The sequence below is a fragment of the Callithrix jacchus genome, chromosome 9, assembly GCF_049354715.1.
Source record: "Callithrix jacchus isolate 240 chromosome 9, calJac240_pri, whole genome shotgun sequence".
NCBI lineage: Eukaryota > Metazoa > Chordata > Mammalia > Primates > Cebidae > Callithrix > Callithrix jacchus.
Genome location: NC_133510.1, coordinates 66,323,051 through 66,349,828, shown reverse-complemented (window position 1 = coordinate 66,349,828; position 26,778 = coordinate 66,323,051). Strand labels below are relative to the sequence as shown.

Sequence of the window (26,778 nt, the reverse complement as noted above, 5' to 3'; positions counted from 1 at the left end):
GCAGAGGTTGCAGTGAGCCAAGATTGCACCACTGCACTCCAGCCCGGCAACAGAGCAAGACTCTGAACCCACATGTGGGTGGCTGTGGGAAACCTGGTCACTCAAGGTGAGTCCCCATGGCTCCCCTTCCCCCATCCTGTCCTTACTGCAATCCAGGCACATTTCACCCTGTTTTCTTTGTTCCACCGAGAAAGCTGAAAAGTCCAATCGATTACAAGCTTTCCCTCCTCACTCAGCTCCCTCTCCAGGCCAGCTGCTCATTTCCCTACCAACTCCTAAAGGGAGCCACATCGCATGAGTTTCCATCACTTTATTTTGCAAAAATAGAAAACTCAGCAATATGCGATACAGCGGGGTAGAGGGGAGATGTAAACAGAGGGGAGGGGACAGCACCCTGACCCCCCAAGAGAACACGGGGAGCCAGTGGGACTCTTATTTGGCAGCTAAATACAAACTGGGGATTGGAGGAAGAAGGGAGGGGTCACAGGGGCCCTGGGCTCCCCCCACCCAAGACCCCTGGAGGAAGGGGTCAATTCCAGGGTGTAAACAAAAGCTAATAAATAAATAGAGGCTTCCTCTGGGTCAGGGTGGGATCAGCTAAGCAGCATCCTCCCTCCCTGGGCCAAGCTGCTCTGGGGGGCAAAGGGTGGAAGGCACTAGGGAAAGAGGGATCCCCTGGCCCCTCTGTAGTGTAGAAGGATCCCTGCCCTGATGGCTGAGATGGGGGGCAGGAGGAGCCCAAGGCACATGACAGGGCTGGGGGAGGGACCTGTAACGGAGGGCACGGTGTGAACTCTGCACCTGAGCCAAGAGGTACAGAATGGACCTGCATCTATCCGTCCCTTTCACCCTCTGTCCCTGCCCCAGAAATGGAGGGCCCAGCCAGCCCCCACCCTGAAATGGCACAAGGACGGGGCACAGAGGCTGGAGCACCCTGCAGGTGCATCGCACAGCATTAGGCACCAAGGGTAGGGGCAAGAAGATGGGCTCAGCCCTCCTCATTCACCCCCCTTTTGGTCTCTAGTGTTCCTGTTTGCTCCCAGAGAGCCAAGCACCTGGCAGAGAAAGGGGCTGTGGAATGGCAGGGTCTTCCTCTTGCCCTGGGGAGCCTAGGACTCTGGCACCTGAGGGGCAGTGCTGAGATTTTAGAGTCCAAACCCAGACTCACCCCTCTGCCTTCTCTCCTGGTGGGAGCAGGGCAGGCCCCCAGGACTGGCAAGGGAGCCGGTTAGATCGGGAAGGGGATGAACACAGAGGCACCCCTGGAAACTTTGGCAAAAACAAGGAGCTCATTGGAAGGGGTGGGGAGAGGGCAGAGCAGGTCCTCCCCCAGTCACTGGCGGTCTGGGAGATGGTCAGTCTGCTGCCTGGAGCCCCAACCCCCTCAGTGGGGAGGTCAGGGGCCCTGGTCAGGCTGGGGACTTCAGGCCCCCTTTGCCCTGGCCCCCGGGAATCTCATCCTCGCTAGAGGCATTGGGGTGGGGACCAGGCTGCGAGGAGTCATCCTCAAACATTTCAGGGTTCTCCAGCATCTCGCGTATCAGAGGAGGCATCGGGCCTGGAATTTCCATCTTCAGGGTAATGGCCCTTTCAGCTCCTACAATGGAGAGGCAAAGAGGCTCAGGAGGACAGAGGCACATGGCCCTTAAGGTCATCTCCCTAAGCTTTTTCACCTACCCCTGCCTTCCCTGTGCTGGGAGTTCCCAGCACAGGCCCACCACCTCTCTGTCCCCAGCTCATCCTCTTCCCACTAGGCTTCCTGGGTGCCACTCCTTTGTCTGGAACCTCTACTTGGTCTTCTCTACCAGGCCTGCTGGCCATTTGTCCCATTCTTGCAGGCTGTCTCTTCAGAGAGCACATTGCACACAACCTCCAACCAACCCCATTCCCCAACCACCCCGTTCTCCAATGTCCAGGGCTTGCCAGTTGTTCCCAGCCCTATGCCTGCCACCACGCCCAGCTAATTTTTCATATCTTTAGTAGAGACGGGGTTTCACCATGTTGGCCAGGCTGGTCTCGTGATCCACCTACCTCAGCCTCCCAAAGTGCTGGGATTACAGGCATGAGCCACCACCCCCAGCCCTTGCCCTGTTCTTAATAACATTTATTACAGGCCAGGCACAGTGGCTCACATGTGTAATTCCAGCACTTTTGGGAGGCTGAGGCAGGTGGATCTCAAGGTCAGGAGTTCAAGACCAGCCTGACCAAAATGGTGAAACCCCCATCTCTACTAAAAATACAAAAATTAGCCAGGCGTGGTGCAAGTGCCCATAGTCCCAGCTCCTTGGGAGGCTGAGGGAGGAGAATCGCTTGAACCCAGGATGTAAAGGTTGCTGTGAGCGGAGATCACACCACTGCATTCCAGCCTGAGCGACAGAGTGAGACTCCATCTCAAAAAAAAAAAAAAAAATTTACTACAACAGCTAATATTTATGGAACACTGTGTTCCAGACATCCTTCTACACCTGGACTGTCCAATAGAACTTGCAATGACGGGAATACAGTAGTCATTAGCCACATGTGGCCACTAAGCATCTGAAACGTGACTGCTGCAACTGCAGAATGGAATTTTTAATTCAGATTCAGCACAATTCTTTTTTTTTTTTTTTAAGATGGGGTTTCACCATGATGGCCAGGCTGGTCTTGAACTCCTGACCTCAGGTGATCCACCCACCTCGGCCTCCCAAAGTGCTAGGATTACAGGCGCGACCCACCGCGCCTAGCCGATTCAGCACAATTCTAAGTACACTGTATGTGTTGTAATTCTAAGTACACTGTGTGTGTTGTGGGGTTTTTTTGGTTTGTTTTTTGGATTTTTTTTTTTTTTTTTTTTTGAGACCGAGTTTCGGTATTGTTACCCAGGCCAGAGTGCAATGACGAGATCTCGGCTCACTGCAACCTCCGCCTCCTGGGTTCAAGCAATTCTCCTGCCTCAGCCTCCCGAGTAGCTGGGACTACAGGCGCGCGCCACCATGCCCAGCTAATTTTTGTATTTTTAGTAGAGACGGGGTTTCACCATGTTGACCAGGATGGTCTCGATCTCTTGACCTCGTGATCCACCCGCCTCGGCCTTCCAAAGTGCTGGGATTATAGGCGTGAGCCACTGCGTCCGGCCGGAATTTTTTTTTTTTTAGAGGCAGGGTCTTGCTGGGTCACCCAGGCTGGAGTGCAGTGGCTATTCACAGATACAATCATAGCTCACTGCAGCCTCCAACTTCTGGCCTCAAGTGATCCTTCTCCCTTAGCCTTCTGAGTAGCTGAAACTATAGATGTGCACCATGGCACCTGGCTTTACATTGTATATTAACAAATTTAGTCCTTAAGACATCCTTATGAGGTACCTGAAAAATATGCAGAAAGTTTTATTGGACAGTACAGGTTTAGAAGCAATTTGCCCAGCCAGGCACGGTGAATCGCAAGGTCAGTTCAAGACCAGCCTGACCAACATGGTGAAACCCTGTCTCCACTAAAAAAAAAAAAAAATACAGGCCGGGCGCGGTGGCTCAGACCTGTAATCCCAGCACTTTAGGAGGCCTAGGTGGGTGGATCGCGAGGTCAAGAGATCGAGACCATCCTGGTCAACATGGTGAAACCCCGTCTCTACTAAAAATACAAAAATTAGCTGGGCATGGTGGCGTGCGCCTGTAGTCCCAGCTACTCAGGAGGCTGAGGCAGGAGAATTGCCTGAACCCAGGAGGCAGAGGTTGCAATGAGCCGAGATTGCGCCATTGCACTCCAGCCTGGGTAACAAGAGGGAAACTCTGTCTAAAAAAAAAAAAAAATTAGCTAGGCCTGGTGGTGCATGCCTGTAATCCCAGCTGCTCAGGAGGCTGAGGCAGGAGAATTTTGAACCCAGGAGACGGAAGTTGCAGTAAGCCAAGATCAAGCCACTGCACTCCAGCTCTGGGCAACAGAGTGAGACTCCGTCTCAAAAAAAAAAGAAGAAGAAGGAATTTGCACAAAGTCTCCCACTACTATGTGGCAGAGCAAGGATTCCAGGGTGGGTTGCCTGGTTCTCTATCACTCTGTTCTTGTCTCTGCCTGTCCACCTGTCTGACCTGGGAGACAAACAGCCCTGGGAAGACAGAGCGGGGACGCTCACTATGACTAACCCTTAGTGCTGATGCCCCGGAGGTCGGTGATTTTCATGAGCATCCTTGGGAACATGTAGGGCTGGCTGGGCCGCCGGCGCCGGGCGTACAGCCTCAGGGCTTCCAGCAGTGGCTCCTGCAGCTTGTCCACTTTTTCCGGCTCTTCCAGGTCCATGCGGTCTATGGGGACAAATATAGTGGAGTGAGAGGGGAAGGAAGAGATGGGGAAGACACAGTAACAGATCCCCAACTGGCCTTTTGGGAAGCCTGTACAGGGTCTGAGAAGTCTGTGGACGGGGCCGGGTGCAAGAATCACCAGAGGAAGAGACCACTGGGTCCTCCACGCCCCCTCCCAGTCAGAGATCCCACATGGAGAGTGGTGGGAAAGGAGACCGAGCACTGAGTAGACACCAGGGGGCGCCCCCGCACCTCCACAGATGAGGCAGATGGCGCTGAGCAGCCCTGTCTCGGTGTCATCCATCTCCAGGGGCAGGAGCTGCCCAGCAAAGGCAAAGACAAGGTCTGTGAGTGGCCCGAAGCCCGCATTGTGCATCTGGGTCCGGTTCAGGGTCAGCCCATCGGAGAAGGTCATGGTGTCCTGCTCTGGGGTGTACCTTGTGCAGATCCGCAGCATCTGGAGGTGGGGGGTGGGGGATGGTTAGTGCTCTTTCTTGGGGTGGGGAAAAGAAGAAATGAGTGGAAAGTGAGGAAGTTAGGTCCCCAGTGAGTGCAACCTGAGGCAGGCATGGAGAAGGCAGAGGTGCAGGATCTGAGCCTTGGGAGAGGTGGTCCTGGGAAGTCAGGTGGAGACAGGGCATCCAAAAGTATAGGATCATTGATCATAGGGGCAGGGGCTAAGATAAAAAGAGAACTGAGGAGTCCCACATATGTGGCAGGGGGTTCAGGGTAAGGAAATCTTTGCATGGATCAAGGAACTATTGAAGGTCCCATATGAGGGTTGGGGTGTGGCAGGACCCATAGGACCTGACTTACCAGGATATCTAGGCAGGCAGCCTTGAGCAGAGTGATCTGGTCAGCAATGCTGAGCCCTGTAAAGCCAGGCAACCTCTTGGCAAACTCCACGATCTTGATGATGCACTTGGTGGCCAGCTCACTAAACTTGTCCCACAGCCCCAGATCTAGCTGCACTCGGTGGTCTGCACTGGAGTTCTGTAGTGGGGAGGAGTAGGAGGTTAGAAAGCAAGCTAAGGCCCACCTCTGGTGGCTGTCTTCTCCCTACCAATATCCCAAGCCCTCCTCTGCATTCTAATGCCCTCTTTGACCTCAGCAACAGGCGATAGCCTCCAATACAACCCAGCCCCATTCCCTGGAGTGAAGAGTGCGCTGCCCTCACTGGGCTCTGCCCATTCCTCACCGTGGTGTACTTGCCCAGCTGGCAGAGTGAAGGGAAGGTCTCCTGATGGGCTTTGCTGACCTTGGTGATGAGCTCTTCTAACTGGGGGCTCAGCTCATAGCTGTCAGGTGACCCTTCCTCCTTCACCTCTTTCTTCTTCTTGTTCCGGTCATTTCGCACAGCTTGGGGGTGGAGGTGCAAGGAGAGGGTCAGGACCCTCAGAGCCTCCCTTTGGGTGTCTTCTCTCACCCTAATTTAATGTGCTCAGTCCTTATCATGCATATCTATCCCCTGGCACTGTAATTAGTGCCTCAGTTTCCCTATCTCCTATATTAGCTCCTGTTCCCGGGCTGGTTCTCCCCAGCCCCACCCAGAGCCTGCAGCCCCTGCTCCCTCCCCAGGCCATGGCTCCATCCTGCCCTTCCTGTCACCCTGCAGGAGCTGGGGGAGGGGGGGCAGGATATGCAGGCGGCAGGATATCCACTTATAGCCTTGGCAGCACAATGGGGGGGGTGGAGAGGAGGAGCCACCCCATATCCATCTTTGGCTCAGTCCTGGGAACAGGGGAGGGGAAGGGTCTGGCAAGCCCACCCGCTTCATTTTCCCCATGAAACAGGGAAATAAGACCCTACTTATTCACCCATTCAGAGGAAGGGTCAAGCTTCCTGAGTGGGGAGAATGGGAAATGGTGGGGCCTCCTGGGTGAATGGAGCTAATCAAATAAGACCGGCCTGGGAGAAGGCGGCACCCCAGGGCAGGCCAAGTCTCAGAGGTCAGGGAAGTAGGAGTGGCCAGAGGAAAGAAGGCCACAGCCATAGGGTAGGACCACAGTGCTCCTGCCCAGGCCAAGGATGGGAGCCTACCTTCCTTGGACATGCCCACTTCGAAGCACTTCTGTAGCCGGCAGTACTGGCAGCGATTCCTGGTTACCTTGTTGATGATACAGTTTTTGTCGCGATGACATGTGTACACCATGTTCTTCTGGATGCTTCGGCGAAAGAAGCCCTGGAATTGAGGGAAATGGAGAGGGCCTCTGAAGCACGATGCTGGGAGCACCAGCCTCTCACTGGCCTTGCAGGTTGCCCCAGGCCTCACCTAATCTATTAACCGTCTATGCACAAAGCAGTGCTGCTCACACATAGCCTCTGTGTGCCTGGTCTCTTATCTTACTCCAGTAACTCTGGATCCCCGCCTGCCCACCCCCCACCACATACATACCTTGCAGCCTTCACAAGAGCTGACTCCATAGTGGTAGCCAGAGGACTTGTCATTGCATACGAAGCATGGCTTGTAGACCCGAGGAGGCGGAGGGGGCGAGGGCGAGCTGGGCACCATCTCCTCTGAGCTGGTGCTCTGTGTCTCCACCGCTGGGAAGGAAGCAGTGATGTGAGGGTCAGAAGAGAAGGACCCCACAGACCTCCAGGCTTCCTCATCACACACACCCCATGTGCATTGGTTCCTTGGCCCACGGTGACAGCTGTCACTACCACAGTGCACTAGTTCCAGCAGTAAGCACTTCCAGAGTCCTCTAAACCGCCACTATTACCAAAGCTTGTTGTGATCCTGGTCCACCCTCCACAGTCTAGCCAACTTGTTCACAAGAATGCCAGCCATTGGCTGGGCATGGTGGCTCAGGCCTGTAATCCCAGCACTTTGGGAGGCTGAGGCAGGCAGATCACAAGGTCAGGAGATCGAGACCATCCTGGCCAACATGGTGAAACCCCATCTCTACTAAAAATATAAAAATTAGCTGGGTGTGGTGGCACCCACCTGTAGTCCCAGCTACTTGGGAGGCTGAGGCAGGAGAATCACTTGAGCCCAGGAGGCAGAGGTTGCAGTGAGCCAAGATTACACCACTGCACTGCAGCCTGGACAGAGCAAGACTCGGTCTCAAAAAAAAAAAAAAAAAAATGCCAGCCCTCACCCTATATAACATGCTTAATCCTCCAAATTCCAGACCAAGGCCATTCTGGAAATTGACTTCTCTGGGCCTGTTTCCCTAATGATACAGGGGATGGATAGAAGGGTTAAAGCCCTGCAGCTCTGCTCTTTAGTCACTCTCTGTCACTTTGGTAGATCCTTGTCAGGTAGTCTACCTCCCACTGTCTTCCCTGTGGGGCAACAGCTCTGGGGGTGGGTAGGCAATTACAGCCTCTGTAGCTGGCACTGACCAAATGACCTGCTGGGATGCTTAGCAGGTAGACCAGGACCTCATTTCCTCTCCAGTAGTACAGGGGAGATAACTCCTCAGGCTCTTCTGTCTCACACTATCCCCGAATAACCACCAGAGACAGCACGGAGCAGATGGGGCACAGCTCTCAGGGGAGTGAGTTAGAGGATGCACCATAGCCTTGGTTCACACCTGAAGAAACAGAGGCCACAGGAGGGGAAGTGACCAGCTTAGTGCCACACCACCAGCGGATCTAACTGGCTGTGAGTCAGAGAAGTTGGGGAAGGGGAGACTGAGGTTTGCTCAGTTTCTCAGGTCTGAAAGCCATTGGAGGTGTAGCAAACTAGAGAAGTCAGGTGACAGTAGGTTAACAGGACTGATGGGGGTGGGGACCTATTTCTGGACCCTCTCTAAGCTTCTGTCTTTACTCTGAAAATACCCAATTGCAGCTCAAAAGGGGTCTCAGCCCCACAGTATGAGGAGAACATGCTCTGCTCTGTTCAAAAGGCTGCTGGGTAAGAGAGAGAGAGTGTGTGTCTGTGCATGTGCGGGGGTAGGGGGGAGGTCTTCAGGTGGTTGGTTGGTCTTCAGAAGCTGGGGAAATTTATAAATTATTCAACCTGTAGGACCTGTTGCCCAAACCTCGAGGGCCCAAGTTAATGCAAAAAAATTCCTAGGACCCTCCCTAAGGTATGTCCCACGAACCCACCTCATAAACACCTTCTTCCTTCTAACCCTCTGCAGTCCACCTGGTCAGAAGTCTGCCCCACTGCAGCCTGAAGGGTGGAAGGAATGCCCAGGATGCAGGGGTTCCAGGCTAGCTCCACCCACCACACAGGAGGGAAGCCCTCCCCATCCCCAACAAACGCACACTCAATTAGCATAAGAATCCTGCCAGAGTGAGATTCCCCAGTGAAAAAGGAGATGAGGGGAGGAAAGAAGGGTGCCTGGAGTCTATTCAAGACTAGGGACGGGGTCTCCAGGAGGGGCCGGTGCTGAGAGACGTGGGGAGGGCTGGAATGCCTTTCCCAACCTCTCCTCGCTCCTCTGGCCCACCACTGTGTCTTCCGAGGGCACGTGTTCTGTGCCCAAGGCCTGTGCGTGGGGTGGTGCTCACTCAGGCACTGACGCCCTCCCTGCCCGCAGAGCGCTGCCTCATTTCCTCTCTTGCACAAGGGCCTGGGTGCGGTCAGACTGGCATGGGGCAGTGCCAGCAAATTATAAGACTGGGAGCCTCAGGGAGACAGGCCTGGGGGCAACTTTTCCCGTCTAATCGACACTGTCACATCCCCATCTCCTGAACCCAGAAGTGCAGCCTACTGACTCCGAGGTCAATCTGTGGGTGGAAGGCCCAGAAAGCTAACTGGGTCTACTCCAATCAGATCTCCTCCCCAGCCCTGGGCTTAGACCCCACCATTGGGTTGCTGCTTCTGGGCTAGGCAGGGGCCCCTGCTGGGGAGGATGGGGGTGGGCTCTGGGTTTTTCTCCTTTTAAAGCCCAAATTGCTGAAATTGAGGAAATTCCTGACCAGGCTGCTCGGAGCTTCAAACAAACTCTTTATAACCGGCTGTAAACGCTCCCAGCTGCGAGGCCCAAAGCTGAGCAGCCTGGACTCACAATCTAGCACACACCTCCTTGGAGACACACACACTCTCAGAGGTTAACAACACACAGGGGACCAAAGCAGGCATATTAACAATAGGCTTCTAGAACCCTCACTAGATTCAGGCACAGACACACAGCCAGAATAGAGGTACGCTCCAGCTACACCGTGGAGGTAGATGTACAAGTCACAAGGCTGATACACAACACCCAGCAGTCTGCCACACAAGGGAACAGTTCTACCACCAAACACCCCAACCTGCCAACGCAGCACCAGGACACGAAAGCCTCCAAATGGGCACACACACATCCAGCCCACCCCTCCCAGCTGCCTTTCCTCTGAAAGTTTGTGTAGCAGGGGCAGGCCTGAAGCTGGCTTTGTGTGCCCACTAGGATCCGCGAGGCCAAAATTATTGGCCCAAATTAAAATGCAAAAATATACTGCCAGTCAAGCCCAGAGGGCTTCTTCCATAGGCCTGAAAAAAAGAAGGGTCTCCGCCCAGACCCCAGGAACCCTTCCTGGAAGATTCTTTCCATCTCAGCACCCCCACAACATACAACATATCCCAACTCCCCATACTATTGCGCCATGAGAGGAAAGTTAAGAATTCACAGGGATTTGGTGCAAAGCAGTAGTTCCATGCTTTCTCTGCCCTTTAAATGACACACTTTTAGTTCTTGCCCCACCCCACCCAAAAGTAAAGTCCTGGTCTCCGGGTTTGCCATCTCCCTCTTCCAGTCTCCCAGTTGTTAAATCTGAGCAGCTCTGCTCTGGAACCAAAAAAAAAAAAATCCGAACTTGTAAACAGCGCTGCCGGGTGCCAAGGAGCGAGGCGCGTTGGCGGGGCCTCAGTGACCTGGAGTGCGTACTCCCCCAGCGCCAGCCGCCCCGCCTGCTGCCCGCCCCTTCCCACCCTTCCCCGTGTGCCCCCAAGCCCCTAGTCCCCGGCCGTCCGCACCCGGGCTTCGAGCACATCCCAGCCCAGGGTAAATTTAGGGGGTGTTCCACGCTCCAGTCCCAGCCCCTCCCCACACCCCACCCCCGCCAGGCACTGCGGCCCAAGCTTCAAAGCCGCCTCTCATCTGGACTTCATTTTTACTGCCTCTCAGTCCCCAGCTTTTTATTACCGCTCTGGAAAGGGGTTCCAGGGCCCCAGGCCTGGCATCTCCCATTTCACGGAGGGGGAAGATAGGTATTTGGGGACCCAGGAATGGTACTCGCCCTGCCGCTGTCAATTCCAGGCCAACCCCCACCACACGCACAGACTTTGCTTTCAACTTTTCGGTTCCTGCTGAAGTTGTGTGTGTTGGACCCACAGGAAAAAGTCGTCTCTCTGTATATAACCGCATACACATTTCCAGACATTTCTTTCTTATATGGGGCGGTGGGGGGGTGGTGGCGGGCAGAGCTCAGCCTTTTCCACCCGGCATGAGAACACACAGGATGCACTCTCGAACACAGCACTTTCCAAAACCGCCCTCGCAGCCACGCAGGGGCACACGCCCTCCCGGCCTCAGGCCACAAACATCCCCTCACAGGCCATGTGGACCTGCCAGCTGTCGCCGGCGACACTGGTGGAGACCCTTGCTCCCACACCCACACCACCTATGCAAGGCGCTGCACACTCCAGGGATTCACGCGCTCTGCAAACAATCTTTTTTACACTGCCAGCTTCCCACATGAGCTTTACAAACGCCACCCACGGTCCTGAGTGCCATATCCTTCCAGGGTCACAGACCTCAGGGCACACACTACCCACACACCTCGGTCTCTCCCTATCCCCAGGAACTCTGGAGTGGCATCAACCACAGGTTCGAGCTGAACACCCACCATAAAAACCACACATACTCCAAACACTACTGCACACACGTAAAGAAGACGATGAGGCCCCTACGTTTAAAGGGCCAGTACCTTACATAGAAAGGGCCAGAAGCTCCCCCTTGCACCTCACTTCCACCCTTTACACACAGAAAGAGTAAGTCCCAGCCTCTCCTGCACCCTACACCCCAGCCCCGGACTCGGGTACCTACATTGCAGGCTGGCGGGTTGCGGCCAGGCAAAAGACTCAAGTCCGGCGAAACAGGAGCCGCCAGTGGCTCTGCGCAGCAAGCCGGCCCCGGGCCCTGCAGCCCCGTACAGCCGTCGCGGACCCGGGGCAAACGTTTCCATACAGTCGTACATCGCGACCAGGCTTGGAGGGAAGCTGGGTGCTAGGAACACCAAGGACCCGCAGCCGATTCCCCCTCCTCCCCCGGCGGCGCCCCGCTCCAGCAGGGGGGGAGGGGGAGGGCTAACATCGGGCGCTGGGCTGCCTGCGGGGTAAGGGGTGGGCGGGGAAGAGGGGGGGATCCCCAGCAGGGGAAAGGGACTGGGCGGGGCGCGAAGCTGGAGCTGCCGCTTCAGCCTCCGTCCAGCTCTATCTGGGTCCCTAGGCAGCTAGCTCTGGGGAGACCTTTTTTTAAAAGCGAAGCCCGGAGGGGTGGGGGGTGGGGCTTGGAGAGCGAAGGGGGCCGGGCACTGAGATGAGCAGAGCTGAGAGTGGAGCGCACACATACACAAACATACACTCGCTCCGCGGCGCGCGCGCTTGCTTCAACTCATATATGTGCATGCATTTTATCTTGTCAGGCACCAAGAATTTGCAAATATGCAAGAGTGCATACACTTGTGAGCACGCACACAAACTCATAGGTGCACACATGTTTGTACAAACACCTTGCTCGGGAGAATGCTTGCAAGCATACTCTCCACAGCTCAGAGGCTTTGCACGCATTTGCATTGAGGCGCGTGCCCAGGTCGGGGTTGGGGGAAGGAGTGGAGGAACCAAACATAAGCATTTCCTTTCAGTTTTCCCCCTCCCCAAACTCTCCCTTTTTCACACTAGTCAATACAGAGGTGTTAAGGTGGACTGGGGAGAGGGGAACGTGGAGGTCCCCCGCGCGCGCCAGGTCTCCTAAGGCCCGGGACCTGCACTACCTCCACCCCTCTCATTCCCAGGCCTGGTTCCGCCCTCACCCTCCGCGCGCGCGCTTCAGGGCCGAACAGTGCATTCCTGCGGCTCGGCGCGCGCTGCCTCCTCCTGGCTTCCCGTCTCCCCACCCCCGGTCCGAGGGCCGGAGCGCGCTCCCGCCGTGAACTCTCCGGGAACCCCCCTCGGGGCGGGTGGCCGAGCGCGCTCACCTCCTCCTGACCCGGCCCCGCCCCTCCCACCCCGCCCAGGCCGTCTCCAGCGCTGCCGCGGAGTCCCCCGCCCCCCTCCAGCGCCGCCAGAGTCTATCCCTCCTAGCCCGAGCGGTCCGCCCTCCGCCGCGGCCCGGGCCGCCTCCCTCCGAGTCCCTGAAGCCCCATCCCGCAACTAACGCTCCCTGAGCGCCTCGACCGTCTCTCTCGATGCTCCTTACTCGAACCTAACTTCACTTTTAGAGCACAAAACTACCCCCTAAGCTGTGCCTGCCGTGCCAACTGCGCCTAGATGAATCTGCCCCTTAGTGCCAATTTCCCTCCTCCAGTTTCTCAATGCCAAGGGATCCCTCGGCAATAGCTGCCCTTCTGGTCACTGACTGTTCTCAGGGTCTTTAAATAACCCCCAGCCTAGGCATAACCGCCCTCCCTTCGGTGCCACGCTAGTGCCCCTCAGATCTCCTAGGGCCGCCACACTGTTTCTTGGGTTGCCCCTTCCGGCACTGAGCGCCCTCGCCCGGCGGAGAAGGGGGTGAGGTGGGCGGGGGTTTGGCCACGTCAGAAGTTTGCCCTGGCCCGGCCGAGCCGAATGGGGGACCCTGGCCCCGGACAGCGCCAGCGGCGGCGACTCCCGGAAACCGCCCCCTCCCTCGCGCCCCGCCCTCAGCCGCCCGGCCGCCCGGCCTGCCTGCCCAGCCGGCTCTGTCAGCGCGGCTCACACGGGCAGCGCCGAGGAGCGGGAGCGGCGCCCGGCCCGGCCCTTACCCCGCCAGGCGGTTGTGGCTGGGCCAGGGCGGGGCGCGCTTTTCTAAGAATCTGTTGTACTGGGTGGGGGGCGCACTGGGTGCTGCAGGAGTGGGGCGTCTGTTGGAAGAATAAAAGGCAGGAAGGGGTGCCAGAGTAGGCGAGGGATGGCGGGCGCGGGGGGAGGGGCGGAGGGCTACCCGGGCTGGGAATAGGCTTGATTTGTGGATGGGGGGGACCTCAAGGTGGCAAGGCTGACTGGGGGGCCTGATGCAGGGATGAGGAGGGAATGCATTGCTCTTTCCAGCCCAGTGTAAGCTCCCCGTCCTCCCCAACCCCAAATACCCATTTCTGAATCCAGCCACCACCCACAACCAAAAAAAAGAAAGGAAAAAGGAGGGATAACTTTCTGAATCAGAATTTGGCCAGCGGCAAACAAACAAAAATCAATTGAGTGCAAAATACGGAGTACCCCCCAAAACAAGAGGGAAAGAGCCTTGATTAGTCAACTTCGAGCTGTCAGTACCCCACCTCCCCCTCAGAAATCTGAAAGGTCCCAATTAAGTCAGGCCTGCCTGGTTGGTAATTAGAACCAGAAGTGGCCAGGCTACAGGGAGGGGGGTTGGGAGGAGGGCACAAGAGGAGTTGGGGGAGGGCTCCAGGAAGCCATGAGTCCTCAATAGCCCCCGTTTCTCTTCACCAGATGCACCCCACTCCTCATCACCCCATCTGTGTGTGCTTCTCAGACATTGCACAGAGGGGGCCCTTAGGACCAGGCATTAGGATGTCAGGGCTGCCCTCCCCATCAACCATGACCCCCCCATTCTAGACAGACTTAGTACAGCCCTGGGGAGAAGGTAAGAGGATGGGGGATCTAGTGCCCCTCTTTTCCCCAAAGTTTCCCCAGCCCTTATTGCAGCAATTAGACCCATTAGCCTTCTAGCATTTCATGGGAACCAGATGTTCTCCGCCAGCCTGATGGGAGTATGAAGGGGGGCTGCTGCCTGACTCACCCCTTTCCCTATGATCCCCACCACCAGGGCAGAACCCCTCCCACCTAGAGCCCCACAAAGGCATACCCCTAGAGGCAAAGAGGAGTGCACCCCTCCCCAACTAACAAGGCCGTTAGCACTCAAATTCTTTTGGGATCACCCCTCAGAGCCCCTGCCACCCTGGCAATGATGAATTTGGCCAGGATGAGGCAAGGCAGGAACAGCTAACTCCTTATGCACCCCTCCTTTCCCTCCCTGCCACCTTCTGGATGGGGCTTGAGGATAACTGGCTTTGAATTCCTCACACTAAATTCTCCCTTTTTTCTAAAACCCTTCCTCAAGAAGCTGAAAAGGGGGCATTTCAAAGTGAAGCAGGCCCTGCCAGAAGGGTAAGTCCTGAGGTAGGAGTCCCACCTGAAGGGCCGTGGGAGGGCTCTCCGGAGGAGGGGGCAGCAGAAGAGCAGAAGAATTGGGAGGTGTGAATGAGAGTGGGGCCCAAAGCAGGGACAAGAGGTGTGCTGGGCAAGATGGGGGCTGGGACCGGGTAGGGGGCCAGGAGAGGGGGGTGCAGCCTGGGCCCTGGCGGCGGCTTGCCCGGCTCCCCCCGCCAAAGAGGTTTCCTGTTGCAATCAAAGCCCCGTTTGTGTCGGCCTGGAGCTGGAGCCTGTGCCGGAGGAGGAGAGACCCGGGAGGGGAGGGGAAAAGAGGCTGGGGTTTTTTCCTGGAGGAGGCCTCACTGCTGCCTACTCACTGCCCTTACCCGCCTGCTTGTTCTCCTTCGCTCAGTGCCTCACTTCTCTGTGTCTGCACCTTTGGGCCTGGGTAGCTGTCCCTTGTCTTGTCTGTGAGTCTCTCTTTCTCAGTTTCTTTTCAGCAAGACTGTCTCTGTGCCAGCCTGTCCTCAGTTTCTCCATGTGTGGTGACTTAGTGTGGTGAAGTCTGGGCTCCTTGGCCCAGGTACAGTGGCCCCACGGCCAGGGCAGTGTCACCAGGTTCAGAGGATAAACTGGGCTGGGTCATCAGGACCACAGCTTTCTGCTCAGGGTTGGGAGGAGGGCAGGGCTTCCTTTCTCTATCATCACACTCTGTTCCCTGTAGAAAGCTAATCTAGAACACACTAGGATTCACAAACGTAGAGATGCACAGGGACAGAGACGCCAGGGGTTTCATGCACGTGCATGAGTACACACCCGAATGCGCACACACATGCATACACACCCCTCTGCTTTCCATGAACACAGGCCTGTGCTTGCCTCAGCAGCACCCACTCCCCCGAGCCTCCCCTCCACCACCACGCTGTTCCGAGATGCCTGTCTCACCCCATTCAGACCCTGAGAGAGCCCCAAGAAGTAGAGCAAGACTTCAATTCTCAACAAGGATGTCCTCAAGGTGCCAGGGACCTAGCAATAACAACTAAGAGTGCCAGGGAGAAGTGCCAGACCTCTTCAAGGACCACCTCTCTGTCTTAGTCTATGTGAGAGAGAAAGTGTGTGTGTGTGTGTGTGTGTGTGTGTGTTCCATAGAATAAGAGAGAGGGTGATGAGATGCACAAACTCAGGGTGACTATGCCTTTGGCAACAGATGTAGGCCTCTAAACCCTCTCCACTAGATGCTCCCAGCCAAAAAGGGACAGCAGGTCAAGGAAATGAGAGAGGATACTCTCTCACCCTTCTGCTACTCTCCCACTGTGGAAGGCTTCCCAGACTCCTGGATCCCTTCCTCTCCCCTCAGTGCCCCTCTCCGCTACCACTAGGTGCTGCATGCCCCACCCCCATTTAAGCCTTGTAGGGACCCACCCCCAAGCCTTCCCCTCCTGCCTCCTCCTGCCACCTCCCTGCCCAGGCCTGTCCTTCCATGCTAGCCACACCCTCCCCAGCTCCCTGCCCTGGCTCTGGCTCCTCCCTTGGATTTCTCCTTTCAGCCCCCTCCATCAGCACAGCCTTGGAAGATGGAGCACAGCCTGACCACTTCCCTACCTTGGCCTCACTTTGAACCCCGACCTTGATCTCAGTGTTTCCAGGGCACAGGGGTGCAAGGGGGACCTCACTGGGGACTGACTACTAGCTCTAGCATTGTCCCCACTACCATTATCTCTCACCTCTGCCTCCCTACTCCAGCTCCTTTACTTGCCTCTCCCAGAACCTGGGAAAATCAAGTCCCAAGAGTCTGAGTTGTAGGGTTCTCTGCCAGAAGCACATTCATGTGGGGAGGATCGTTCCTTCCCACTTCCCGAAGTCCCTAGGACAGATTCATGAGGTGAAAATGAAGTATGGGGAAGCCCAGCTGAAGTTTCCAAAAAGGGGACTTTGTGTTCTCTTGTTCACCTACATGCCACTCAAAAACCCCCATCGGACTACAGACATGCCACCAGCAGGCCTCACCAAACGCCAGACACAGCATCAGCAGCACAAAGAAATCCCTCCTCACTCCTCACACTGACTGTTGCACACACTGGAATTCTGTACATGAGTAGAGGCTCAGGGAGATGCTGTGCACACAACTGCAGCAAGTCTGGAGGCACCGCACACTCGCCCCTTCTCCAGATGAACACACTCTTTCCAGTGGAGCTGCCAGCCCCACCTAGTCACCCCCTTCACATGCAGACACACAACGGCTCTGAGTGCCCCCTCCTGGAAGCACGGCCACTTCTCCTCCACCTCTGTCTCTGCGCTTGTGGAGCCATAAAGGCTGTGCCTTTATCTTTTTGTCTTTTTTTCTCCAACTCTGTCTGTCTCTCTGAAATTGGTCCTTCCCCTGCCCTTCAGTCACCTTCTCTTGTCCCCAATCAAGCTTTCTCTTAACCAACTTGGCACTCCCACCTGTAATGGCCTGGCCAGGAGGAATAACTACCAGCTGGAGGAGAGGGGTCCCAGAGGGAGGAGGAGAGGCCCAAGCCTTGCCTGCTGTCAGCACTCAAAAGCTTAACCCAAAGAGGGCAGGCCTGGGGGACAAGTAGGGATCTGCACAGCATGCAGGCTCTGTGCCAGACCTGCAGGGAGGGGAGGAGCCCAGAACCCACATCGCTGGAGGAAAGGATGCTTCTGGAACATCCCCTCCACCTCTCTTTCGTACCATTACTTGGTACAAAAGCTACCTCCTTTGCAGTCATTTCCATCCTTCCCAAAACCAAGAAGCAGAGTCTTCAGTAACAGGGTGAGGAGAACAAAAAAAAAAAAGAAGCACAGTATTCTGACCCCACAAATCTTTAGGCACCTGGCACAGGATTTCTTTCCCCTTTTTGCAGCCTCCACATAATTCAAAGCAACTTCACAATTTTTTTTTTTTTTTTTTTTGATAGAGTCTTACTCTGTCACCCAGGCTAGAGTGCAGTGGTGCAATCTGGGCTCACTGCAATTTTCACCTCCTGGGTTCAAGCAATTTCACTGCCTCAGTCTCCTGAGTAGATGGGATTCAGGCACCAGCCAGCATGCCCCACCGCGCCTGGCTAATTTTTGTACTTTTAGTAGAGATGGGTTTTTTTGTTTTTGTTTTTGAGATAGAGTCTCACTCTGTCGCCCAGGCTGGAGTGCAATAGTGTGATCTCACTCAATGCAACCTCCACCTCCCCGGTCCAAGTGATTCTCCTGCCTCAACCTACAGGATCCTAGCATCCTATAATAGCTGGGATTACAGGCATGCACCACCATGCCCGGCTAATTTTGTATTTTTAGCAGAGATGGGGTTTCACCATGTTGGCCAGGCTGGTTTCGAACTCCTAACCTCAAGTAATGCACCCACCTTGACTTCCCAAGTGCTGGAATTACAGGCATGAACCACTGCGCCCAGCCTTTTTTGTGTGTGTGCAATGGCGGGATCTCAGCTCACCACAATCTCCGCCTCCCAGGTCAAGCGATTCTCCTGCCTCAGCCTCCTGAGTAGCTGGGATTACAGGCATGCACCACCACACCCGGCTGATTTTGTATTTTTAGTAGAGATGGGGTTTCTCCATGTTGGTCAGGCTGGTCTCGAACGCCTGACCTCAGGTGATCTGCTCACCTTGGCCTCCCAAAGTGTGGCTGGGATTACAGGTATGAGCCACCAAGCCCAGCTTTTTTCTTTTTCTTTATTTCTTTTTCTTTTTTTTTTTTTTTTAGACAGATTCTTACTCTATCGCCCAGGCTGGAGTGCAGTGGCAAGATCTTGGCTCACTGCAACTTCTGCTTCCTGGGTTCAAGCAATTCTCATGCCTCAGTCTCCCAAGTAACTGGAACTACTAGTGTGCGTCACCATGCCCAGCTAATTTTTGCATTTTTAGTAGAGACAGGGATGTTGGCCAGGCTGGTCTCAAACTCTTGGCCTCAAGTGACCCACCTTCATTGGCCTCCCAAAGTGCTGGGATTACAGGCATGAGTCACCGTGCCCAGCCCAATTTCACCTCTTGATCACAGAGCCAGGTGACTGGCCTCCCAGACTCCTCTGCTTCCCAGTCTGGCTCCCCCCAACTCCAGGCTGCACGCAGGCAGCAACCTCACATTGCACCAGAACCAACCCCACCTGCCCACACAAAAGTGTTCCCCTCTACTAGCTGACTGACCCAGGAGGCAGTTTTAGCCACCTCCCTCCCCAGTTTTTAGGCCTGCTACCTCCCTATCCTATTTGAGCAGAATTCTCATTTGCAAACACTTCCATTAAGTCCACATCCAAACTCCTTCCTCACCACCACTGCCACCCTCTGTTACTCACTACTACTCCATTAGGCCAAACCCCTGTCCCCTGCCTGCCTTCCTAACTGGAGTGCCAACTTTCTTACCATCCACCCTCCAGATACCCTCCTATTTCCATTTGCCCTCATTTCCCAAGATCCCTGAGACTCACACAGAGAGGCCATCTCCTTGGGGAGGTCAGGCTGGCCCAGGCCCCGGAAGCTAGGGCTCAGCATCTCGAAAGGCGGAGACCCCCTGAGTGCCCCTGGGAAGGCGAAGGGGAAGCCTGCCCCTGGGTAGCCAGATCCAGGCCCCAGGGCACCAGCCGCAAAGAGTCGCTCCTTATTGGTGGCCATGGCAGCTGCGATGCGGGAGTCCCCTGTGGTCTGCAGTGGGCGGGGGAGGTCTTCAACCACAGCCCCCGCCCATGCCCACTGGCCCAGCCTGGGAGGCTCCGTGCCCGCCCTGCCTGGCCTGCCCACTGGGTCTCCAAGCGTCCTAGGGAGAAAGAGAGAGAAAGGAGAGATGAATGACCACCCTGAGGTTCCAAGCCCCATGACCCTCTCTCAGTCGCAGTCTCCCTCTGTGCTGCTACGGGTTATCCTGCCCCAGCTCAGGGCCCCTGCAGTGTGGTAGAGAGGGCAGGTCAGGGGGTTACACAGACTCCGAGAAAGTCTCCAGAGGAGCTCCAGGAAAGGGTGAATGGAGGCCCCGAGGTGAATGATGAAGGTCTGAGGACTTCTGGGGGAGAGAATTCCTAGACTGGGAAGTGATCGTAAATCACCACAACTGGGCTAGGCATTTGACCTAACCCCTCACGTCAGTCCTGTGGACTGGGAGTTATGATTCCCATTTCACATATGGGTGAATGGAGGCCCCAAGGTGAATGATGAAGGTCTGAGGACTTCTGGGGGAGAGAATTCCTAGACTGGGAAGTGATCGTAAATCACCACAACTGGGCTAGGCATTTGACCTAACCCCTCACGTCAGTCCTGTGGACTGGGAGTTATGATTCCCATTTCACGTATGAGGAAACTGAAAGGAAGGGACTGGCTTGAGGTCACATGGCTGCAAGTGGGGGAGCCAAGATGCAAACTCTTTACCATCCTGGTGAAAGCAAACATAACTCTGTTACAAGCTGGGGGCCCTACAGCTCTCTGGAGAGGACTATAGGGCAAAGGTTAGAGGAACAGACTCTAGAGCCAGACTCCCTGGACTGTACCCCACCACTTGCTAGTGGTGGGACTTCAGGCAGTTACTTAATCTCGTTGTGCCTCAGTTTCCTCATGTGTCACTTGGGACTAATAATAGGGCCTACCTCATATGGTTGTTTCAAGGACTGAATAAGTTAACCAATGTCAAGTGTTTGGGATAATGTAGAGCACATGGGAAGTGTTATGTAAATGTCTCATATTATTTCTCTTTGTACCTTCTTTTCCTCCGTAGCTCTGCTTTATTAAGCACTTCCCTCTCTATTTTCCTCAACACTCCCTCTTCCCATTTCCCCTCCCAATTCTTCCTGTCTCCAATTTTTCCTCACCCCTTAAGCCTTCTTCCTTCAAATCTAAGGATGTTGATGGAGTCCCCACTTGTGCCAAGTGTATGATTCGAAGGAGCTGCTTCTTGGTCAGCTGACTTGACTTCTCTGCCTCCTTTTCTTTCTCATCCCTGGGCTCCCTGTTTCTGGGAAGTTCTCCCTGCATCCTCTCCTCCCCCAAAAGTAGGTTTCCCTCTAAGAGTTTGAACCTGAGCCCAAGGGAAGAGGAAGAGAAGGAGGTAGAGAGGGAAGATGGGAGTCCTAGTGCTAAGTAGGTTGTTCCTATCCTGATCCTCTGACAAGGAAAAGGTTGGCTTTCCCAGGATCCCAGAAGTATTTGCCTCTTTAGGCAGTTAGTGGGCAAGAGAGGAAGAGTCACCCCAGCCTGGGTATCTCCACTGGCCAGAACCATAACAGATTGCTATGAAGGGCAGAGAAGGGCCGAGAGACTAAAACGCAGAGAGACCACAGGGTGGGCAGGCCCAGAGGTAAGGGATGGATATATCTGCCTTTCTTTTTTATTTGAGACGGAGTCTTCTCTGTTGCCAGGCTGGAGTGCAGTGGCGCAATCTCAGCTCACTGCAACCTCTGCCTCCCAGGTTCAAGCAATTCTCCTGCCTCAGCCTCCTGAGTGCTAGGACTACAGACTCATGCCACCACGCCCAGCGAATTTTTGTATTTTTAGGAGAGACGGGGTTTCACCATGTTGGCCAGGATGGTCTTGATCTCCTCATCTTGTGATCCGCCCGCCTCGGCCTCCCAAAGTGCTGGGATTAAAGGCATGAGCCACCACGCCTTATCTGCCTTTCTTTCCGGCAGTATTTGCTTCTAGGATCTATAGCTCTTAGTCTTTGTACCTTTGGTTTTTATTTTTGTTTTTGTTTGTTTTTCTTTTTCTCCTCTACCTGGCCTTCAAGCCCTTGCGGATAAACTGTCATGAAGGTTACAAGAACCCAGACCCCAATGCTATCACACTTCACTCAGCCCTTATGAATGAAGCAGCCCCTGCCCCTTACCATGGCACCACCCATACACCCAGCCCCTCAAGTTCCTTAGCCCAGTGTCTTTGCAGACCCTAAAAGTCTGAGCTCCAAGCCCCCAGGGTCCCTCTCCTTTTCCTTCTATTCCCTCCAAAGTCCTCATCCCTAGTTAAGCCCAGATGGAGCCAGGAGTCCAGGGCCCCTGAGGCCCCTGGGCCACAGCTCAACTGGCTGGGCCACATTCCAGGTGGATTAACCCCTCCAATGACAAGGGTAAGAAGCTACTAGAGGACTCCCCCATCCCCGTGTTCCCGGGGCTTAGACTGGGAAAAGGGCTCTCTGCCTGAGCCCTCCTTGTCTTTGCTTCTCACCTACAAATGGGAAACACAGACCTGTGGGTAGGGTAGTGGAGGGGGGAATCCCTGCAGAGGGATGCTCAGCTCCTGGTCCTCACCAAAGAATGAGGCTGGACACCAGCCAAGGACAAAATAAGCGGAAGGCCAGGACAGCTCTCCCTCGCCTTCCTCTTATTTTGCCTCAGAGAAGGAACTTGGGAGTTGAGTGAAGAGAGGAAGGGAGCAGAGATTCCTCCCATTGCAGAACCTTGGTTCTCTGCCTTGGCTGGGAAGAGAAGGGGAGGGTCTTAAATCCGGGGTAGAGGAATGGACTAAGGAATTGAAGGCAGTGCAGAGTTAAAAGGAAATCCTAAACTGAGGCCCCAGATGCCTTGGTTCTTTGGGGGACTCGTGGAAAGTAGAGAACATTCTTCCTCCAGTAAGATGCCATCTCAGATGGTGAGGCGGGGGGATGACGGACCAGGGAAGAGGGGCTCTTACAAAGCTGCTTCTCTTAGAGCTGAGGTGGAGTTGAGGGGAGGGTATAGATGAAGGGGGCTGCCGGATGGAGGGGGGTGCATTTCCCTGCCGCCCTGCCCGCTCCAGAGCCTGGAACAAAGCTGCTCTTGTCGGCCGCTCTCCACCCGCTGCCCCCCTCCCCTCTGTATAAACACGACCACCTTTTTCCATGACCCCATCTCCAGCCTGGGCAGAGAACCCAGGCATCCCCTGCTCTAGCCTGGGCCCCCAGCCTGCTCCCCAGGAGGCAGCACTGGGCCAGACTTCTTTGGCCTTGTGCCATTCCTGGGGGAGTTCAGACCCTTGAGTCTCCACCTCTCATCCCCAGGTGCCCTCCCTCCACCCTACTAGCCCCAGGGAGGGGCAGTGCCCAGGAGGCAGGCAGGCAATGCCAGTGGAATGTGTGTGGGCATCAGAGGGCATGGGCAGGGTGGGGCAGAGGGGGAACTGGAGGTGCCAGTTAGGTGGCTTTCTGAGCCAGGGGTGGGGGTGTGCCGGAGTGTGGGGGGGCGTGCCCCATGCTGCTTACCAGACTGTAGGCCACAGTGCGTGCCTGCGTGTGTGTGTTTGTGTGTGTGTGTGTGTGTGTTTGGGATACCCAAGCTCCAGGCACCCTGCACACACTATCCCCCCTCCCCCATCTTCTCTCTACTTGCCTCAAGGATATGAGACACTGGCTGTGGTCCTTAACCCCAACTCAGCATCTGAGGAGTCACCCCAAGGGCAGAAGCCTCAGACCTGAGGACTGGGATTCCAGCTGCCCAGACTAAAGCCCTACAGCGGGACGGTCATCTCAGCTTCTTGCCCTGAAGACCCCCTACACAGGCTCCCCTGCACCCACCAGCACTAACAACCAAGCATCTTCTTACCCGCTGGCCGCCTGCAGAAACTCGCTCCTACATATTGGATCAGGTTGAGGGAATTTGGCCGTAGCTGCTAAAGACAGAGAGGCAGCGTCAGTGGAACTCTGGGACTAGCACACCTGGGTCCCCATCCCCATCTTCCTTCTCTTCTTTTGTTCCATTTGGGCTTCCCTCAAGAATACTCCAGAAGTGCCCCCCATCTTGGATGGAGGGAGCCTGGGCTGGGAACGTGTCTGAGGGAATCCAGAGCTTCAAGGAAAGTTCATAGATCCCTATCCTATGCACTCCGAACTCCCGGACGCGGCGGGCCACGCTCACTTGCCTCTGGACCTTTTCCTTGCCTTCTGATGTCCAAGCTGTGCCATTCCACTGGTGAGGGAGGAACTTGGACCAGCGTGGAACATAAAATCTACCCCTCAGAGCCCGGGGGTAAGAGGGTGGTAGTCTTTCCCCGCGAGAGGAAACCCTGTCTTCTCTCACATTCCCAGCACAAAAATATAAGGAGGAATGCCCCCTGGCTGAAGACTTCCCCAAATGCTGTCCCCTGCTATGCACCAAAATGAAGAAGGGCAGATGACCCAGCCCATCCTCAGCCTGTTAAAATCTTCCCATTCCCTACCCACTGCAGGGCTGGCCCGGGGCGGGCAAGAAGCCCTCCTCAAGGAGGAGGCCAGCCTGGCCAGCCTCGGGAGGGCATTCGCCCGTGCGGCTTCTCCGCGCCCCCTCCCCCAGCCGCCTCGGTGGAGGACCCGGGCGACGGGGAGGGCGAGCCTGCTTCCCCGCCTGACTCACCTGGAGGGGGAGGGGAAAGGGAGGCGGCGGAGCCCTGAGGTCCCGGCGTCGGGCGGTCTCTGGGATGGAGCGTCGTATTGTCCGGGGCTCGCAGTACCGGGGGGTTCCTGGGGGGCACGGCTCTAGGCTGGGACTGTCCCGGGGCCTCTCGGAGCCCGCCCGCCCACGTGACCGCCCCAAAATATCCGACACATTTTCTCCCAAACCGCACACTGACTCTGCAGGCGGGGACACGGAAAATATTTTCTTTCTTTTTCTCCCTCCCCACCACCCCCCCACCTCCCTCCCTGCCCAGCTCCCTCCTCCCCCTCCCGCCCTCGCTCCTCCGCTCCTCCCTCCCCTGCCTGCCCCTGCCCGGTTCCCTCCTCTGTGCCCTGGGGCTGGGGGGCGGAGGGATGGGTGGGCGGGAGGGGAGCTGGGCGGGGCGGCCCAGGACGCCTGGGTCTCTGCCCCTCCCATTTGCTGGGCTTCCTTGACTCCATCCCCTGGGAGGCCGGGCAAGGCTGGCAGAGGAGGTCAGGGTCCTGGCTCCGGGATGCCAACCCTTTCTCTCTGGCATTTTCCTCCTTTCTGCCTTTTGGGGGGACTAGTTGAGTTGTCTGTGGCCAGGCTGTGACTCCTCCGAAGCCAGTCTCTGGTGCCTCCCCAGGGTAGGCAATGGGGCAGTACCCACTGCAGTACCCACAGTACTCCCAGCGCTGGAGTGGAGTGGCCCGGCAGGAGTATGCCTGATCTACAATAGATGCTACTGCCCTTACTCTTTGCTCAGTCTTCACCTACAGGTCCAAGTAGCCTCTCCCTTCCCTTAGCCCACCTCAGTCCTTTGGTCCCAGGAGCAAACTGGTTGACTGCTGGCTGTCGATGGGGGCGCTGAGGCCAGGGCTCACAGTCATCTTCCCTGTCATCTTGCCTGGAGTAAGCTCCAGGAGTTAGGGCCCCTGGGCCCCTGGCTGCCAATGTTGTATCCACCTTTAGGCCTGGGTTTGGAGGGAGAGAGGCTGGAGAGGAGGGCAGGAGGAACTGTGGCTTGGAGTGGGAGGAGCCTTGGGCTGGGTGTGAGAGAGAAAGCCCAGGCAGAGGGTGTGTGTCTGCCCTAGCCAGCACCGGCCTGCCTGCCTGCCTGCCTGCCTGGTAGATGTGCCATGAATGTTGTTGACTCTGGGTGTGTGTGTGTGAGAGTGTGTGTGTGCGTGCATATGTGAGCGTGTGCGCCTTTGCAGCCAGTGCCGAGAGTCAGTGTCTGTGTCTGATAGGGGCATTCTCTGCTTCAACATAGACAGACTCTCAACCCTAGAGTGAGAACCCAGTGGTTTCACTCTCCATTCTACTGAGGACAGAGGGAGAGAAAAGAAGGGATCTGCAGTCCAAACACTCCCATGGGGACTGGAATTGGGAGGGAGAAAGAGGAGAAGGGGAGCATTAGAGAGGCTGAGCTAGGCTGGTGGGCTGGACAGACATACCCAAAGCACCTTCCCCAGCAACGGACCCAGGGTGGCCAGGACCTGGGACACAGACGGGTCACGTCACATTTTCCATCCTGGAATTAATCTGCTCTGTCGTCACTGCCTCCTGGGGGCCAGGTGTCCTCCCTCCTGCGAAAGGCCGCTTTTGACAGCCAAAGTCAGGTGAAGAAGAGCGAGGAAAGAAGATGCATGCTGCGGTTATCTCAGGAGAACGGGAGACGGCAATGGGGGTGCGGACAAGCCCTCCCTTTCACTCCAGGGATAGGAAGAGCTGGGAATAGGTACTCCAGGGTCCCGTCCCCAGGTGGCCTAGCTGCTATTGACTTTGCTTGGTTACCCTGGGAGCAGCTCTCAGAAGTGTGAAAGGGGCGGGTGTCAGGGAGTTGGACCCAGGCGTCCAGGCTGGGGTGGGATGGCGCCCTGCCTGTGTGGCAGGGATCCGGCCAAGAGGCTGCAAATTTAACCCCTCCTTCCCTGCCCTAGTGGTGGCTGGCGGGAGGAGGGCGGGCCCAGTTGTGGTTTGGGAATGTGGCCCTAATTTCCCCCTCCCCCTTCCAGCACATCTTTACTTGGTTTACAGTGAATGAGCCCCCTGTCCTTACGAACCAGGCGGGGGCACCACTCCCTCCCTGGCCGGGCATTCTGACACAGAACCAGGCTCCACCTGTGACATTCTCCCTGCTGGGTATCATCTCTCTGAACTGTTTCTTTCTCCTTCTGTAGAGGGGCTTAGGGTTGGTCCCAAAGATCAACAGCTGTAGCTCTGAGACTGTGCATCTAGGTAGCAAATGGCGCCAGGGAAGCTAAATCGGAGGACAAAACACTTGGGGCAGCCTCTGAAGACAGAGGGAGTCAGAATTCCAACTGTCTCTGCCTTCCCTTTGTCTTGGTTTGTCGGTCTGTCTGCCCGAGTCTTTGTCTCTGGTGGGCGTTTGTCTATCCATCCGTCTTGGTAATTGTAGCTCCTCCCTTCGGGCGGCCTCCTCGTCCCCAGCCGACGACAGCAGCCAAGCATCGATGCCCAGGAAGACCCGCCCTATACCGGCCCCTCCCCTTGGGATTCCCACTGCCTCCACCCCGCCCCCTCTACCGCCCCTCCCCAGGACCCAGTGACTGGGGTCTGTTCACTGCAGCCGTCTGGAAGTCAAACCAAACAGCAGCAGCAGATTTGGGGACAGGGAAGAGGGGCATTGTGAGGGTTTCAGATCCTTCTCCCCACCCTCCACTCCCCAGCTTGCCACAGAGCCAGCTTTCTGTCCAGAGGTTCCAGGAGGAGGCTTGGGAAGAGGGCTTCCCACTCTGGAAACTGGTGGAGAGGACTCCCCTCATTCCTCTTTCCCTTGGGTCATCCCTATTTCTGGGCTTTGCTCTGTGTGTGGCTGCTCCACTCTGTCACTCTGGCAACTTGGAGAAATGATATCTCGGGGGCCCTAGGACCAGGCTTTTTTTGCTCCCCTCATTCCAGAGCAAAGACCAAAAGGAGAGATTCTGAGGAGGGGAAAAGGATGTCAC

At 56.0% G+C, this 26,778-nt stretch overlaps 1 protein-coding gene across 4 annotated transcripts; it reads right to left on the bottom strand.

Moving 5' to 3' along the window:
- Positions 1–295: 295 nt before the first annotated feature.
- Positions 296–24,017, bottom strand: RARG (retinoic acid receptor gamma). Of its 4 annotated transcripts, none has more exons than XM_035256649.3 (10): positions 23,804–24,017; positions 23,018–23,084; positions 18,950–19,275; positions 6,664–6,812; positions 6,309–6,450; positions 5,467–5,627; positions 5,085–5,261; positions 4,521–4,725; positions 4,113–4,271; positions 296–1,597 (listed from the first exon to the last, which is right to left on the bottom strand). In XM_035256649.3, the coding sequence occupies exons 3-10, from the start codon at positions 19,131–19,133 to the stop codon at positions 1,410–1,412; spliced, it is 1,365 nt and encodes a 454-aa protein (XP_035112540.2). In that variant the 5' UTR covers positions 19,134–19,275; positions 23,018–23,084; positions 23,804–24,017; the 3' UTR covers positions 296–1,409. The 4 variants fall into 4 exon arrangements, with proteins under 4 accessions (XP_035112540.2, XP_078192685.1, XP_078192687.1 ...); XM_078336559.1 differs by having other exon boundaries at positions 23,018–23,081; XM_078336561.1 differs by lacking the exons at positions 18,950–19,275; positions 23,018–23,084; positions 23,804–24,017 and adding an exon at positions 12,234–12,406.
- Between the last annotated feature and the right edge of the window lie 2,761 nt (positions 24,018–26,778).

Bases quoted from the DNA above. Each gene is read 5' to 3' on its own strand.
- RARG (XM_035256649.3), bottom strand. From the start codon at position 19,133: ATGGCCACCAATAAGGAGCGACTCTTTGCGGCTGGTGCCCTGGGGCCT. The intron at 5,628-6,308 runs GTAGGCTCCCAT...TCCACCCCCAAG, and splicing joins AGTGGGCATGTCCAAGGAAG to CTGTGCGAAATGACCGGAAC. The intron at 4,726-5,084 runs GTAAGTCAGGTC...CCCCACCTCCAG, and splicing joins CTGCCTGCCTAGATATCCTG to ATGCTGCGGATCTGCACAAG.